General features: G+C 40.0%; 1 protein-coding gene and 1 long non-coding RNA gene across 12 annotated transcripts in view; one reads left to right on the top strand and one right to left on the bottom strand.

The window, feature by feature from the left end:
* The window catches only part of LOC307218325, a 259,902-nt gene that overhangs the window by 57,734 nt on the left and 184,499 nt on the right, over nucleotides 1-17,669 (top strand). The window lies entirely within an intron of this gene.
* ST3GAL3 (ST3 beta-galactoside alpha-2,3-sialyltransferase 3) overlaps nucleotides 1-17,669 on the bottom strand; it is a 189,680-nt gene that overhangs the window by 63,559 nt on the left and 108,452 nt on the right. For all 11 annotated transcript variants that reach the window (XR_013839875.1, XM_079980454.1, XM_079980455.1 and 8 more), the window contains 2 exons: nucleotides 11,321-11,415; nucleotides 1,672-1,735 (listed from right to left, as the gene is read on the bottom strand). Coding sequence is in view for 10 of the 11 variants with exons in the window: in XM_079980454.1 (XP_079836580.1) it covers nucleotides 1,672-1,735; nucleotides 11,321-11,415 (159 nt within the window). In the remaining variant the exon portion in view is untranslated. The remainder of the gene's footprint in view (nucleotides 1-1,671; nucleotides 1,736-11,320; nucleotides 11,416-17,669) is intronic.

Raw genomic sequence — 17,669 nt, 5'->3', positions numbered from 1 at the left:
TTTCTCCTTCTTCCTCCCATTTATTGCTCTGTAAAGTCTTATATACATTAAAAATATTGTGTATTGTTGAGTATAACTTTGGAAACTAGGTCCCAAATAGCATGTGATTTGTGGTTACATTTAGTGGCTCCAACAATGTGAAACAGGAGAGTAGGAATGCTCTGGGATACCATAAATACAAAGATGTGTAGAAAAACACTAAAAACTGCCTCAAAGGAGTACCACAACTGAAGCAGAAAGTACAGCACAATAGTAGACTGTCTGTAAACCAGACCACATTTCCATAAAGTTGTCACATCAGAAGTAAGACAGACACTTGGAAGTGCTCCTAGACAAGATGAGATGCTGATCGAATTTTTGGTTCAAGAACAAGGGTAACACTTCTTGCTTCAACTGAAAACTGCAATACTATCACCTCACTTCAGTAATATTTCAAGTATATACAGTGATCTGCAATCTTGATTTAACTCATTCTCATATCCAGTCTGTATAAAAATGGACTATTATTCTTCTATTTTACTATTTTAAGGTAACTCAATGGAAAGGAGAATGAAAATGACTTGTCTAGAAGCTTGAAAAAGTATTTATTTAAAATTCTCTGATTTTAGGATGGGTTAACTCTATTCTGTAGAACTCCATATTTAACCTTTAATCTCTGTCTGTGTAGCCTTAATTCCTTGCATACTTCCTCAAGTCTCTCTTATCTCTTTCCCTTCTATCAGTTTAATCTCTACCAAGGATTGTGGCTTGTTTCTTCCAAAGAAATCACAAGTGGTAAGCCAAGAACAAACCTTGCTTACCACTTGTGGTTTTCCTGGGTGTGAGCAACACAACATGCCAGATTCTGGTTTGGTTCATCCATGGAACTGCAGCAGTAGAAATGGGACATGCGGCCTGTTCACACTAAACCACTGTTTGTTTTAAACTATGGGTTATGACAGGTGACCCAGAACAGAGTTATCTCAATTTTTCTTGCCAATTCAGAATGTAAAATATGTTTAGTGAGGTACAAAGCTCAGTAGAAGAAATTGAGGCAAAGGAAAACAGCAAGAATTTGGTGCTAAGCTAGTATTAGACAACAACAATAGGTATGAGGTTCCACCATGTGCCAATAGATTAGTGAAGAATGTTCTATATTAAAAGCAAAATACTGGAGGAGGACGACGACAAATGAACATGTCTGCCACTACATCCAAGTTTGCTGCTCCCATGAATATGTGCATTAACAGCTCACGCCTCCGAAAGCCAGGTAAAAATTTCCATAATCAATCTTGCTATCAGCTCCACTGCCCCACAGCTATAAACATAGGGTTTAGAAGAGGAGCTGTTAGTGAGAACAAGCTGAACCTTATATTTGTCTGAATAAACACTGTGCAATTCTGCTGCCTTACAATGATACCTTGGGGGAGGTTGTGACAAGTTAATGCATTTGTTGAAAGATTGTCAGTTATTTATTTTGGAATGTAGGGAATCAAGCAGATTGCGGTAACACTAGAGAATAAAATTTGTGAAGCTGTCAAAAAAACTATTTTATAGACCCCATGGATTGGAACAGGAGCATCATTCCCAGCTCCTCGTTTTATTCCAAAGCCAAGAGCCCATAGGGAAGCAGTTTATTAATGGCCACCAACTCCCAGGGGCTCCTTCAGGCTCCCAAAAGAATCTACTCACCTGTCAAGGGCTGGAGTAAGACGATAATCTTTGGTTGCTGACAAGATGGCTTTGATCAGATTATCTGTTAAGAAAAAAATACATTGGAAGGGTTAGCTTGCTTCATTTTTTTCCCATACTATTGATGTACAAAGACTTCAGGGACCAAGATGATTATTGAATGAATTTGCACTGGTATATTTAAGTTAGGTAAAGGTACCCCTGCCCATACGGGCCAGTCTTGACAGACTCTGGGGTTGTGCGCCCATCTCACTTAAGAGGCCAGGGGCCAGCGCTGTCCGGAGACACTTCCGGGTCACGTGGCCAGCGTGACATCGCTGCTCTGGCGAGCCAGAGTCGCACACGGAAACGCCGTTTACCTTCCCGCTGGTAAGCGGTCCCTATTTATCTACTTGCACCCGGAGGTGCTTTCGAACTGCTAGGTTGGCAGGCGCTGGGACCGAGCAGCGGGAGCGCACCCCGCCGCAGGGATTCGAACCGCCGACCTTTCGATCGGCAAGTCCTAGGCGCTGAGGCTTTAACCCACAGCGCCACCTGCGTCCCCTTATTTAAGTTACAGCATAACAATTAGAAATTAGACAAAGGGCAACAAACCTTACATAAATACATTCTTTAGGTTGTATGTTATAGCACATTATTTTGATTCAGGAATATCCTAGAGCTAAAAATTCAGATTGACTCTGAAAAATAAAATTCTATTTCCAAAATGACTGAGTTTCAATAAACACAGGCACCTTTGAGAATCTATTTCTCCATTGTTTCTTTGTTACATACAGTGTCTTCCGTCTTTGCTTCTCTTTCTGATGTGTACCAAGTGGATATCCTGAACAATAAACCACATTGCTTTCACTAAAGACCTGCAGCACTTTCTACATGTAAGGAGGGAGCTACTTGCATTACTCATATGTGCAACAGGTCTATTCGGTGCAATCAAGGCTGGGAAACCATTTTGGCAAGTATGCCATAAGACAACTCCACAACATTAGATGCCACCCTATGTAGTGCAGTTACAGGCAGCCCCTGGTAGATTAATGTGGTTTCTATCTACTGAGCCAGGGAGCAAACAGCAATGTGGCAATCTAGAGACAGGCAGATTTGTAGACACCCACCTCTATGCCATAACCAGAGCATTGGGCTCCAACTCTTGTACAGATGTACTACAAACTCAAGTTTAGATTGGTTATTCAAGATGTACACATGACTTTTCAGCACTGAATCTGTTTGCATGTCAAGACCCCGAGGTCACCCGCCCCCCCAATGATGAATAAGACACAAGGACACAGATATTAGTTTAATGGTTATTGGGCAAATTTTGGCCACAACTTTATTGGTTACAGAATGTGACTGGTATTGGCTTAGGCATTGGAAATGACCCGACTATATCTGACTCCTGCCTGCCATGCAGGGAGTCTTGTAAGGGTCAACCACCAATAGGGGGAGCCCTATTGATGAAAATCAACTCGAGCTCCCCCTGGGTTCCTGATGGGGTCATGGCATGGCCTTAGCCCCTCCCTGGGCTTCGGACAAGATCCACACCCCCGGATTCCTTTAACGGAATACCCTTAATATTGGAGGGGCAGGTGATGGCCACACCTCACCTCCCCCAACACAAGTTCAACCAGTGCCTAACTGCCAAACCTTACAAAGTTGTGACGACTGCTACAATGCTTAGTTTAGATTGGCTATTAAAGATGTACGCATGACTTTTCAGCACTGAACCTGCTTTTGGAACATGATACTATAGTAAACAATAAAGAGCTCATTTTAACCAAGAACCAGAAGTGATGCATGACATAGCACTAAATCAGGAGTATCGTGTACTGGATCCTGTTCTCACTGGAGGGTTTTTTTTTTTCTTTTGTGCATTCTCAAAATAATGCTACCTCCTTAATTTTAAAAAGTAGGTTTGGATACTATTGTAAAATTTTTATAAATAAAAATAAATTGTTTCAACTCAAAATTGGTGCTTTTCATAACAAGTGAATATATCTGAGTGGATGATTCTCTTCTTAATTTTCTTTCACTTCACATTTAGGTAGCAGGTAGGTCTACAAAGCATTAGTAGTTGTAGTATTTTAATGTATATTCCACTCTTCCTCCCAAGGGAGTCCAGGGCAGTGATCACATAAGCAATAAAACAATTAAAGCATCTAAAAACAATTCCAATACAGATGCAGTCTGGGAAAGATCTTTACTCAAAAGACTTGTTCGGAAAGAAAGGTCTTCAGTATGTGCCAAAAAGACAATGGTGACGGTGCCTGTCTTCAGTATGTGACATATATTTAACAAGAAGGAGTTCCAAAAGGTATGTGCCACAATACTAAAGACTGGATTTCTATATTGTGCCAAAAAGGTGGAATCTGCAAACTGCCTTGGGTGTGTGGGCAGAAAATTGGCATATAAACGTTGTTAAAAAAATATTGTATGTTTTGGTTACTTATAATTCAGAACTGGGACAACTGCAAATAGCTACTGCGAAAATTATGACTATAAGGAGGCAAGACTATCAGGCACTGAGCTTTTCAACAAGTTAAAAGGTGCAGAAGAGTTAGGAGTTTGGCTTTGCAAACCACATTTAAACAAGGGGAAGACTTACACTATGAAAGCAGAATTATGCAAGTTAATGGAAAAGGCAGATAATATATAATATGCAAAGATTACAAGATCTATCTATCATTAGACAGTAAAGTAAAGAAGTGTGGCTGCTTGAAGGGCTGTGAAGAGTGTATATCCTGAGTGGAGGCAGCTTTTATCAAGCAGCATGGTAAATGGGAGAGGGGAGGAAGAAGAGAAAAAGTCTGACTTGGCATAAGACTATTTCCTCCTAATGCTGCAAACCTTTTACAACTCCCACCTTAGCTGGAGCTCCCTACTAAAATGGTAGAGGCCAGACCTTTCATTTAAAGATGGATAATGGATGGGAAAGAAGACAATGAGAGTAATCCTATGCATTTCACTCAGAATAAAGTTCCATTGAGGCGTGCTCTTCCTTAAGTAGGTTTTTTTTGTTGTTTTTTTTTTGAAATGGAGGGGGAGAAGGGAAAGTGTTCTGAGCACTATTTTCAGTTGAACATCCTGTGAAGCAGTAACTTATGTAAACTGTGTATCCCAATGTATGACTCATTGTAGGAGACAGCAGATAATTTCAACTAGCCCTGCTCCACTTTTTATGACTGGTTCAGGCTAGTAAATCTCAAGGCTCTAGCGCAGAAGAAGCCACCAAAAATTGGTGTACATCTTGTATTAGTGGAATAAAATTCAGGGGTGGGGGGGAACTCTCCTAAGGAAATTATAGTGGCTATCTAATGGATTTTTACATTTTTGTTTTTATGTTTTCATATATGCCAACTTCTATAAGTTAATGTATTGCAATGGAGGATAGCACCATAGCAAAATAAACTGTTATGAAATGCTGGCATGCACATAAGAATACTGATTCCTTAGTGCTCAGGGAGCTGACTGAACAGATAATAACACAGTTAATATTTTTTTACAACCCAGGTTAGCCCCAGCTTATTTAGTATGAGTTATTCCCAAGTAACAAGGTCTTTTTCCAGCTTTCTAACTATGCAGGTTTGTAATAGAGTTAGATCACAAAATGATCCTAGTAAAATTATTGGGTGCATCCTGTTGCACTCATTTAAAGCCAACCTACACCAAACAAAGCAGAGATTCTGCCAGAGGTCCAAACCATACAAATTCCCCTCCAGAGAATACTCCGCTTCCTGTCTACAACGTGCTGTTCTTACTCCTCTTCTACATTAAGGCTAAATAAACAGCCACTGGGTTTAATGACTCAGCATCCACTTCAGGGATCAACAAGCAGTGATGGGATGCAGTGTTTCAAGCAAGTTTGGTCAGCTTGCCACATGAGTCAGCTCCATCTAAGTTTATATAGTGTCTTTCATTAAAAAATGTTCCAAAACAGTAAGCAATGAGAAAATGTGAATTTTAGTATTTTATCTCCCATTGGTCTCTATTTGAAAAATTCACCTGAGCAGAACTCTGGCAATGAGCATCTGGCACCTGCACACATGCCATTAATTTGACTTCACATGGAACAGGTTTGTGAGACACAAGTCAAGGTGTAACAATGTTGTCAGGTGCTAGGAAAGCTGGTAATATTTGTGCTAGAAAATCTAGACCACAAGGTTAGCATTGCTGCTTTAATATGCTACAAATTTAGCCAAGAGTCATTTTGTTGGAATGCTGGAGATGTAAGAAAGCAGCAAGAAATTATGGGATTCTTACAGCCTAAGAAATGCAAGAGTATGTTGCAGCAAGTAAAGAGAGGATGGGTGAAGATACGAAATGCAGACACAGATCTCTCAACCCTGTAACAATTCTTTTTCTGATATGTAACTAAGTCTGCATAACCACCATACATTTCAAGTGCATTTAAAACACACATACCCTTCAAGAATCCTGGGAACTATAGCTTGCTAAGGGTGCTGGGGATTGTAGCTCTGTAAGGGAGAAACTACAGTTCCCAGGATTATTGGGGTTGGGAGAAATGCATGGTGTGTATGATATCTAAATCTGCACTACAAATACCAGATCTTTTGGCAGAACAATCTCAACTATTCCTGGGAATTTGCACTGTGAGCTGTCCCAGGTCCTGACCTACCTGACCCTGCTTGACCCTGCCTTAGCAACTTAAAACCAAGGTACCTGCTGCAGGATTCTGGTATAGATCAGCCTTCGCTAGGTCATGTTCAGCACTTTGTGACTCACAACTCTGCAAAAGGAGCACACAGCTGATGAGTACAACTGAAGTCAGAGTTCATATTGTGAGAAAACAAAGCAGTCATGGCACAAAGATATCCAGTGCCACATAGTTGCTCTTCAAATGAATGCAATCAGATGTAGGATGCTTTGCTCTGGAGTGCTATATGTAGTTTTCATAACCAGATACATGATACCAATGCAGGGCACACCCAGTTTATGATGTACCTGCTCTGAGAGTTTTAACTTCTTAAATTCCTAGATTAGCATAATAGCAATAAATCAGGACCACAGAAAACTATGTAGATGAGCTGTAACACATGTGGAAAGACATCAAAATTGGATGTTTAGCAACATCCAGCTGTACATGGAACATACTTTTGCTTTTCTGATTCCTTAGGGGGTATTATTCTTGATCCTCAAGCTTCTAGGATTTTTGCCAGGGGCATGCAAGCTATTTCCAGAGTCTTGGGTATTAGGAAAAACTTCAAAGGAGTTTCAATAGAAGTTTGGTGGAAAAAAAGGCCAATGAAGATATGTGGGTTCCGGCTAAGGCCTCATCTCATCGGAAATGCATACTTTTAGGTTCATCATAACTAAGAAAAGGGTAACTCTTAGATAAGGGCGCTGCATCTATTTTTCCTCCTATCTTTGAGTAATTTTAGAATGCTCTCTGTTCTCTTGGGAAGTGCCAATCAATATTCATGGGATTCGTATCCCACAGAGTAAAAGGCCAACCAAAGTGGAACAAAACACTTTGGCTACATCATACTATGACATAAAAAACCAGGATCAAATATTCACTTGGCCATGAAGCTCATTGGGTGGCTACATGCAAGGCAAGCCTTCTTAATCAAATCTACTTCATAGGGTTCTTGTGAGGATAAAGTGGGGGACATGAACCACCAGCTTCTTGGAGGAAAGGTGTAATATATTATTATTATTATTACTAATATTATTATTATTTAAACTTATTAGTCACTTGTTACTCAAGAGCCTCCTAGTGACTTATGTCACAGAAAAATATATGCAAGTACATTATACCTTAGAAAAAAGGAGGGGGGAATCATAGAATATGTTAGTATTCCATAAAACGTATTAGGAAAACAAAATCAACACACCTTAGCAGTAATAAACAACATTAGCAATAAACAAACAACAAACAAAGCAACACTCACAACCACTAATTAGCAGATAAACAAAAAGAACCTCACCCCTTCCTTAGCCCCCAACCATTCAATATGGTTAAACTGTTTGTTTGTTTGCCCCCCACCCACCCACCACAGAGATTTAGGCAAGTGGGAAACAGGCGAAGGGGATTGTCAGTGTTGGTGCTCCAATTGTTATTCTTTACCTATTTGCCACTTGCCTAAATTTCTGAAGGCGGAAGGCACCTACAGAAGGGTTTCTCATGTAAATCTTATGCATGGGCAGGTTAACTGGAAAGGATGTAGTGTTTTATTTATACTCTTTGACAATTGTTTTCATTATAAGATGGAGGAAGTTGTACCCTAAAACCTCTGTAGATAGCAAGAGATCCATTCATGAAAGAAACAGACTGCTGAACCTCATCCTGTTAATGCAGAATAGTTACCATAACACAGCAGACTGAAAAAAGGTTCTCAATGAACACAGGAGGTTGATGAGGGAGTGAAAATGGGAAAGAACTCCTGCTCTCTGAACTTCAGCTCCTCCAGACACAGATCTGGGCAAGAAGCCAAGAAGGAGGTGTAAAGACAGATAGTTTGGTTCAGTGCAAATTTGAATTTTGATGTCAGCATGCATCTGTTTTTTATCAACAGAGATAAAGTATTATTTATATCAGCATGCCAGATGTGAAAAGAGACTGCTATGCAGCTAAAAGAATGTTTAGGGAAGGGAATGGCATAGATTGTGTTTGGTAGTGCTCAGATGTGCTTGTTCCAGTATGCCCTGGAGGTCAATACTTCCAACTGTGCATTCATAGCTTTCTACCCTGCAGAGCTCATAAAAGCAAACACTTTGACGTAACACTTGCCTCCACAGGAATGTAGGCATATATGTGGAAAATGTGAAGTTAAAATTGGTCATCCACACAGATTTTTCTAGGACAATCCCATGATCAGGAGCCAGCAGGAGCTGTTCCAGAAAATTCACACAGGTGAAGAATTCTGACATGACATTTTCCTAATGTGTGCCTTCTCAGACATTATTCTACATAGTTTTATAGCATAGTTTTTGTTGATTAAGCAGCATATTGACTTTGTTATATAAATAAATGAATAAGTTTTTTTCTATTGCTATTATTTGTTTTTGCATTTGAGTAAATAACTTAAGAAGTTATGGCACGTGTGGCATTTGTAACAAATTGCTATGTTGAAACCAACCATGCTTATTAATAATTATAAAATATACTGTAGTCTTCTAGTATGAAACCTAGTCCAATCTCAACACTAAAGTTTGGGTTAGCTTGCTTCTTGGTGAAGCCAACCCAGAAAAGGCATAGAAGAAGATCTCTCGGAATCAGTTTGACAAACAACTCACAGACTAAAACAGTCTGGTACAACAGCTTGAAACTTTAAAATGTTACTGTGCAGACTATGTACATCACAGCCAGGGTGATCCCAAGTTCACAGAACAAAGCAAGTTAATCCCCCTTGCCATTTCAAATCAAACAGCTGAGAAGCAGACTGAAGCTCCTGAACATTTGCACAAAGCACTTCTCATGGTACACTTCCTTGACAAAGGTAGGGTCTTTATGAAGGATTAGCTGCCCTCTGATGCTAAACTGGCACATCCTCTTCTCAAGCATCGCCCAATTTCTCCAGTTGCTGTAGTTCTGGCAAGCACCAGAAACTTCTTCTTGCAGTCTCCTTTCAACTGGCACCAGACTAGCCCTGACTGAAGACCTTAATGAGGTGCTGATCCCATCATCAGGTCACTATTATTCATCCCCAATGCATCCCCTGGGATAAGCAGAAAAAGCTGATGTAAGAATCCCAGTGACGTGTGATGCGAGAAGGTTGCCATTTGCCTCTCTCACGCTCCTAGCCTGTCAGCACAGCCATTAGGCTCACCAGTTTACAGAGAGTAATAATTCTTCCCTCCCACATATACAAACTGCCTTGGACTGAATCCTGGCACAAAGTTCTGTCCCATGAGGGCATTAAACAATCCATTCAGTTGTTTTGCTCCCATTGCTTCAGCTCCCAGCCATTTAAGTAATGGCAGTTTCTGTTTTTAACTGAAGAAAATCTAATATAAAATCCTGGATTTACATAACACTGTAGTGGTGACACAAGCTGGCAGCAACCTGGAAATGCAAAGCAAAGACTGCCAAATATATTCAGTCATCCTGTGCCGAGGTTCTCCATTTTGATTCTACTTGGCAAAAGACTTGATCAGCTGCTTCCGAGACCTAAAACCACCTAGTACAAAGACCTGTATTCCTCTCTGTATCTGCACACCTTGAAAGCCAGCAGATAAAGAATGGTGCAAATCTCTTGCAGTGAATGAAGAGTTTCTATTTCTGGACAATTTGCACAGCTGTATTTAATCATCCGCTTTGCTAAGAGGGAAGCATAAGAGAAGAACAATGTATACAGCTTATTACATCTACACTGACTGGGTCTGGTACAATGATAGGGAAAGGGTGAACAAATTCCTCCTTATACTAGGTACAAGGACTATAAGAATGGCAAGCTCATGCTTCCAAGACCCTCCCCTTATTAGGGAAACTAATGTCATTATATGAATAATCATATATATTGCCTCATATAGAGCAGATTTATTTACACTCAGTCCCGCTCCTACTGCAGTGTGAAGACAGATGCTACAGTGAGACTGTTACCAGTTCCCCATGCACAGTGTTAATTAAATCATATCTAACAATACACAAGACCTCATGGAGCCCAATTCTAGGATCACTTTATGGTATACCCAGTATCTTGAACTGAAGTCTTACAATATGGGCCAAATAATCCCAATATTCACAAATAATGCAGGCAAGTAATGTAATTTCTGAGATGCAGAATTAATTTCAAGTTTGCCATGGTCTGCATCCTACTCATTGATCTTTCTAGAGTGGCTACAAAAGGATCAAAGTACAAACTATGCCACTTTAGGTAATTAATTCACAGGGCCAGAGTCAATAGGTGTGGGTAACCACAGTCAGGATCAACTTCCTTTAACTGGTAATCAGTTCTATTTTTAAAAGGATAATTAATTTTCCAATTAATTCTTAGGGTAATCAGCTGTACAATTAATTCTTCAAGTATAGCAGCAGAGCTTGTGGAGGGCTGTTAAATGTCTTGATATGCTTGAAGGAGGAAGGAGGAAGGAATTTTTGAGGTGGGAAAGCTAAGTTTGCAAAGAAGCAAGCCAACTGGTAATCAGACAGAACTAAAAATAGTGTTGATAGGAACTCAGAATAACAGTACAACATCCACACGTTCTTCTAATCAGACAGTGAATTTCAAATGAGGCCAGAAATGCACAGTGAAAATAGGTGAACTCGCAAGTGAGGCAGAAAAACGAACTGCTCCTCAGGGAAGGGGAGGATCTGACATCTAGTCAAAGCTCTGCCTCTCAATTGAGTAGAGGGTAACAATATCCACCTGGTGGTGTCCTAGTTCCCACTCAAGAATGTAGAATTCAACATCACACAATTACAAACGTTTTGTCTGCACAAGCATTTCAACTTGCCACGTGATATTTCAGAGCCAATTTCAGGGGCCACAGGGTTATGTGGAGGGAAATAGGGGGAGCCCTGTTGCTCAAGTGGAAGTCTTTCCATAGGTTTATTGCTGATGAGGCTCGTTAGCAGTTGAAGTCCACAAGATGCAGATACCATAGACACGCAGAGTATGTTTAACTATAGGCACCTTCTATTTTTTTACTTCAGCAGGGCATTTGAGCTATGGTAAATGAACTGTTGCTATCCTACCTTGTCCTTTAATTCCAAAAGGAGGTACAAAGTCCCGGATTCGTGCCCACTTTCTGAAGGAATCATCCAAAAACATTGGTGCTGGCTTTGAGAACCTGAAAAATATAATGAAGCAGAATCTTATTTTAAAAGTGGGGAGGAACTCAATGAAGAGAAAAGGTTTTATTACCTAAGTGCAAATTGTAAAACTATGTGGCTCAGCAGCCAGCAATGATAGGGGGCAAATCAAACAGAGAAAAAGGAGTCAGGGAACCTGTGGCTCTTTTAATCTTAGGAATGCCCCTGCAAAGGATGCAAAAAAGCTTTCCAGTATAAGCTATTCCAAATATGCAATTCGGAGTTCATGATGATAACATCCACATACCCAACCAGAAGCTACACAAAGAAAACCAATACAGTCGTACCTTGGAAGTCAAACGGAATCCATTCCAGAAATCCGTTCGACTTCCAAAACGTTTGGAAACCAAGGTGCAGCTTCTGATTGGCTGCAGGAAGCTCCTGCAGCCAACTGGAAGCTGTGGAAGCCACGTTGGACATTCAGGTTCCAAAGAAAGTTTGCAAACCAGAACACTCACTTCTGGGTTTGTGGCATTCAGGAGCCAAAACGCCTGACTCGCAAGGCGTTCGGGAACCAAGATACAACAGTAATCATACAGTTCAGAACATACAGTATTCCTATACACTATACCACAAGTTCTAGCAAAGCACCGCATAACAATCCTTCAAGCCTAATTTGGATACAAAAACTGAATATACAACATGCCATTCAGTTGACTTGAAAACTAAATCAAAAGAAAATTACTGCTTCTAAATCTAATACTCAGAACTGGTGTAGCGCAGAGGCTAAAACAGCTGAGCCACAAATCCTCCATTCAAATGTCACTTCTGTCATGAACTCACTACGTAGTCTTCAGCAAGTCACCCTTCTCAGCCTCGTAAGTACATCATGTGGATATTAAACTTTAGAGTTGTTGTAAGGATTACAACAAGATAATGCATGAGTAGCAGTATACTAATCTCATTCAAAACAGAAGAGGCTGGTAGGAGACATACTTCACACAGTGTGGCTGGAAGATAAAAGGACTGGGGGAATTACCAAGTCCTGAAAACCATTAACAGTAGGCACTTGCCTTATCTCAGTGGAAAGCTTGTTCTATTGACTGGGCACCACAACACCATTTCATAGAATCATAGAGTTGGAAGAGACCACAAGGGCCATCGATTCCAACCCCCTGCCAAGCATTTCTTAGGAGATGGACCTCTGCAGGCTGAGGAACCACCAGGAGGGCATTGTTGGAATATTTTAGTGATCAGGCAGGATTATATGAGAGAAGGCATTCCCTCAGATAACCCTGCCCCATGCTGTTTAGGGCTTTATAGCTTAAACCTTAAACCTGGCCCAGGTGCATACTTTTATAAATAGTGTTACATGCTCATAGTAAACTGTCTCAATTAACAATTAGCCGCACTGCCAGCCATAAAGGCAACCCCAAATAAAGCACATTAAAGTAGTCCAAGCTTGTGGTTACCAATGCATGGTCACTGGGGCCAACTTACTTTGCCCCAGAAGTGGCAACTGGTATGTGTGTGTGTGTGTGTGTATCTGTATGCGTGTGTCTGTCTCAGAGGGAGGAGAATGATAATGGGTTATGCTGCAGCAGTGAATTTTTGCAAAGAAAAAGAAACAGTGAACTCAGTCCTGACCTTTCCATTCCTCCTGCCATTTTCTCTTTCTTCTCTATGCTTACATTTACTCTCATTTTCACCAAGCAGCAATACCATATAAGTGTTTAATCTCCCCTCCCCTCAATCTCATAAACATGTCAATTCACAGGATTTAAAATTTCTGTCTCAAAGTGACACTTACTTACATACACAATGTATTTTGGTCTTTCTCTCAATTTTCTTCCCTCTCATGCATTTATAGGCATGGAGAGAACAATCAGACACATAATCTGTCCCCCACCCCCACCCCTAAATGGTTTGGTTTGAGTAATGTATGTGTATAGCATACAGGAGATAGAAAATATTCAGAGGGGCTTTTGGGTGGGTGTAAAATCTATTTACTCTAATTTAGATGGAATAAATACTTACTTACTTTCATATTTTGGGGTTCATTTTATTCAACAAGATACTGTGTTTCCTTCAGGAATCAGTCATCTGTGCACAATTAAACTTCTCCTTACACAGTCTCTAATTGTATCAGGCCAATGCTACACTATATATTTAAAGGATATTTAATACACATGGCTTCCCCAGCAAAGCAATGGCAAGAACATGGTAGAGGAAGAGCCCGGAAACACCAGCTTTTAAAATCTTTTTCATCTTTTGTCCTTTTCCAATTTCTGAGCAAATCCCCTGCATAACGTTTGATTTGGGATGCTCAAAATAAGTGCATAGGAGTGCAGTCAGAGGACAAGGAGATGGCCATGCTATGATGAAAAGACACGCAGGTTTGAAAATAGTGAAGAAGACAGTATTTCAGAAGTGTTTCTGTTTCTCCATCTTAAGTGCTGCAGCGGTATAAAATATGCACCTGTTTCAATTTCAACAATTAGTATGTGCAAATCTGCAACATCTTCATGGTTAAAAGGGAGTCCATTTACTTGTAAAGATTGGGAACCACTGGTCTAGAAGGTCATGGAAAAACTGCAGGGGAGGGAAATTGCTTCTTGTGCTCTTTCGAAAGTAAACAACAGCAGCAAATTCAATATCTGTGTACAAGCTAATAAACTATTAGACTCTGGAAAAACCTCCTGAGATGCCACTGACAAGATTTATTTTTCTTCTGAAAATTAATTAGTATATTTAATATAAGTTTTCAAAATCAATATATTGTTTCAGATACACAGTTTAATTCAAATAAAGCAGACACAAAATTCATAATACTGTATAAAAATGTAGCATACCAGACTAATAGAAGCAAAATATGTGCAGACAGGCCTATAAAGCTTACAAACAATGTGTATAATCTCCAAAATCAGTTTTCTAAAGCACGCAGAGAGACAACTTATTTTCTTTGGCAACACAATGAGCTCCACCTAGTTCAGGCTCATCCACATCTACTAAATCCGGCACAAGAGGACAAGACTTAGAAATAAAATGGGCAGTAAGAATTTGACAAAACATAACAAGAATAATCAAGAGCACACTCACTTTCTCTTAAACAGATGTTACTTATATGAAGTGCTAATTTTAAGAAGAGCTGGTATACGGTATAAAAGAGTACTTAAATTTTTGTGACATTTATTTGTTTAATTAATAATTTATATCCCTCATCATAAAAATCCTTTCAGATACACTCTCGTGGTTGTTAGTGATGATTTGTTTGTTTGTTTGAGAGCCAGATAGTCACTTTAGTCATCCTTTTCTAGGTTTCATTTGTCATCTTACACTGCCTGTTTCTCCAAGTATATTTTGGTAGCTTGCCCTAATCCTGGAGGGTGCCACATCAGACCTTCACCATTATCACAACTGTAGTCATACCATCAACTGGCTGTTCACACCACCGTAAGAACTAGATCTTGTTATCTGCTCACCCTTCATCCTTTTTAGTCTTCTGAATATTAAAGGGAAGAAGATGCCCATGAAAGCCAGCTGTCACACAGATGCCTGGATTCAAGGGCCAAAAAAACACACTGAAGTTTTAAACTGAAAACAAAACCAGAGCAGCACTTGTTTTTTTTTGCTATGGAAACATGTCTCTATTTACAGAGGTCTTCATTTATGGATGCTCTAGAAAGCTGTTGGAAGTGACAATTTTAGGATATTTATAAAGAGAAACAACAACTCTGACTGAATTTAAATTTATATTGCTCACATGTTTTTAAACCAGTAGTGGAGAAAAATGGGGAACAGGGAATTGGTCTGATCAAGTCCAAGTAATGTATTGTGCATTTTGCCATATGAGGCATAATATGAGCTTTGGATAATATGAGCTGGCTTAGTTCCAAAGCTTGTTTTTTTGGAGATTAATGACTACTAGAGAGAAATGTCTTTCAGAGCCCAGTTTGACCCAAAATATATTTCTATTTTGACTTTCATATGAGAGTCACTTCTCTCTGCCAAGTACAGCACCCAGGACCAGGGACAAGAACAGCTCTTGACCATTCAGAGTATTGGACACAGACACACATTAGCTTGCCGTTACAGCCTGGCTAAGTATTGTGAATGTCTTGGTAACAAACAAGAGAGCATGACAAGTTGCTGCCATGCAATACAAGTATAATATAATCAAATCTTTCTAGGACACAGCTGGCTGCAAAATTAAGTCCTTTTGCCATTTTTCACAATGATTACAGACAAGTAGTCACATTTTAAGACATTTCTTATTATGTATTTTGGAACTTAATTTAGACAGAAACCGCCTTTCACGTGACATTTTCAATGCAATCACATTATCGTAGGTCTGCCTACGAATGAGAAGCAGAATATTAGGAACAGTTTGAAAGAAATTGGTATAAAGTCTAATCATTACCACTACGTTAGTGTCATTTTTTGTATTTAACATATTACTCTGAAAGCAGCTGGGCTGAATTACTATTTTTGGAGTGTAGTAGAGCTGATCCATAAACCTACTGGAGCACTCAAGGCTTCTAGTATGAGTGAGCCAAGGGGATGCAGTTTCGGGGTATTCTGAAACACAAAGAAGGTAAGCAAAATCTGAGGGAATTTACTGCTTACAATTTGCAAAAAGGAAGCATAAAGTAGTGAGTGAATTCTCAGTCTGTGTAAATATGCACATGCTCTTTTGTCATAGGTATGCTGGTATGTCTTCCTTTCTCTCCCACCCGTCTCACACATAGTAACAGCAGCCAGACAGCCAAAGCTTCATGTTGATCAAATTTCCTTAGTACAAGCAAGCATGAAAGGAAGAGGAGGGAGGAAAGTCCATTGCTGGACACTGTTTACAATATTAGCTGGCATCAAACAGGTTCCGCAGGTAGCAGTCTTAACTGCAGTGATTATACTAAGAAAACAGAAGGCTGATGGTTGCATATTGGATGGGGAATTATGTCCGGCAGAAAGAAGAATGCAGTTTTCAGCATCACTGTCCACAGATACAAGGAATAAACAACAATCAAATAGTAAGTGCCAGTGATATAATTCTTTGCAACTTAAACGCTGACAGAGCCTGAATCAGAGCCAATATATTACTAGCTTTATTCAGGGCCAGAGGTAGACATTATCTGAAACACATGGCCATGCTAATCCATGATTCTTTGTCTCTTGTTAACCTCTAGCTGAAGGAGATGCTTGAAGAGGCATCACATTTAGTATTTCACTCACCACTTACATTTAGCAGTCAATGAAGTGGTAAATGAAATGGAACAGGGACTGAGAAATGCTGGTCACGATGGCATTACATCACACATCTGCTTCAGCTAGATGTCACCACGAGACAAGGGAAAGAGACACGGATCGGTGATGGCCATCAAATTTAAATAATTTCCTAGTTTAGCTCTTACTGTGAAAATAAAAATAAAAATAAACCACTACTTCATGTGGCTGTATTCTTCACTATGCAAACCTTTTCCTGTTCTCTCCCTGCTGCAGTAACCATGTGCGGTTTTTCAAAACTGCTCTAAAAATAAGTTATAATCATTGCCACTAAGGCTAAAATAAATTCTGATTTTTGTAGAAGAGTATTATCAGGTCCACAAAATTCTAAAAAGTGCTTAAGGATCTAATAAGGTTGATACCAGGTCTACTTTGCATATTGTAGTTAAACCATAGTGCTATGTGAATAGAAGCAAACCTAGGTTTACATGCTCCCACATCTTTCTATGGAACAGCTGCAAGGAGGAGATCAGAAGCATCTGCTTGTTAATAAAGTACTAACCAGATTTCATCATTACATCCAAAACTGGGTAAGGTACCGTATTTTTCCTTCTATAACACGCAGATTTTTTTCTCCTAAAAAGGAAGGAGAAATGTCTGTGCGTGTTATTGAGCGAATGTGTGGTCCCTGGAGCCAAATAGTGCAAGGGGAGGCAAAAAAAAGCAGGCAAAAATCAAACCGCGCGTCTCCTAGAAGGGAAACTTGAAAAGAGGAAGCGGCTGCTTTCCGGCATTCTGCCTCAGGGTCTTACTGCCCACCCATCTCTGTTTCCTTGCTGTGTTTGCTCAAACGGAACAAAGAGCAGGGAAAGCCCCTCCCCTCCAGGCAAGCAGAGGGGAAAGCTGAAAACATGCAGGAGAGAGAGAGAGAGAGAGAGAGAGAGAGAGAGAGCTGGCTGGCTTGGGTGGGTAGGTGAGGGAAAACTTTTGCCTTCCTTTCCTCCCTATACCCCTCTCCTGCATTCTTAGCCAGCTGCTTCTCTGCACACCCCTCTCCTGCCTCCTTGTC

This window comes from Podarcis cretensis (assembly GCF_951804945.1).
Source record: "Podarcis cretensis genome assembly, chromosome: 6".
Classification (NCBI taxonomy): Eukaryota; Metazoa; Chordata; class Lepidosauria; order Squamata; family Lacertidae; genus Podarcis; species Podarcis cretensis.
This window is presented reverse-complemented; position numbering and strand designations above follow the sequence as displayed.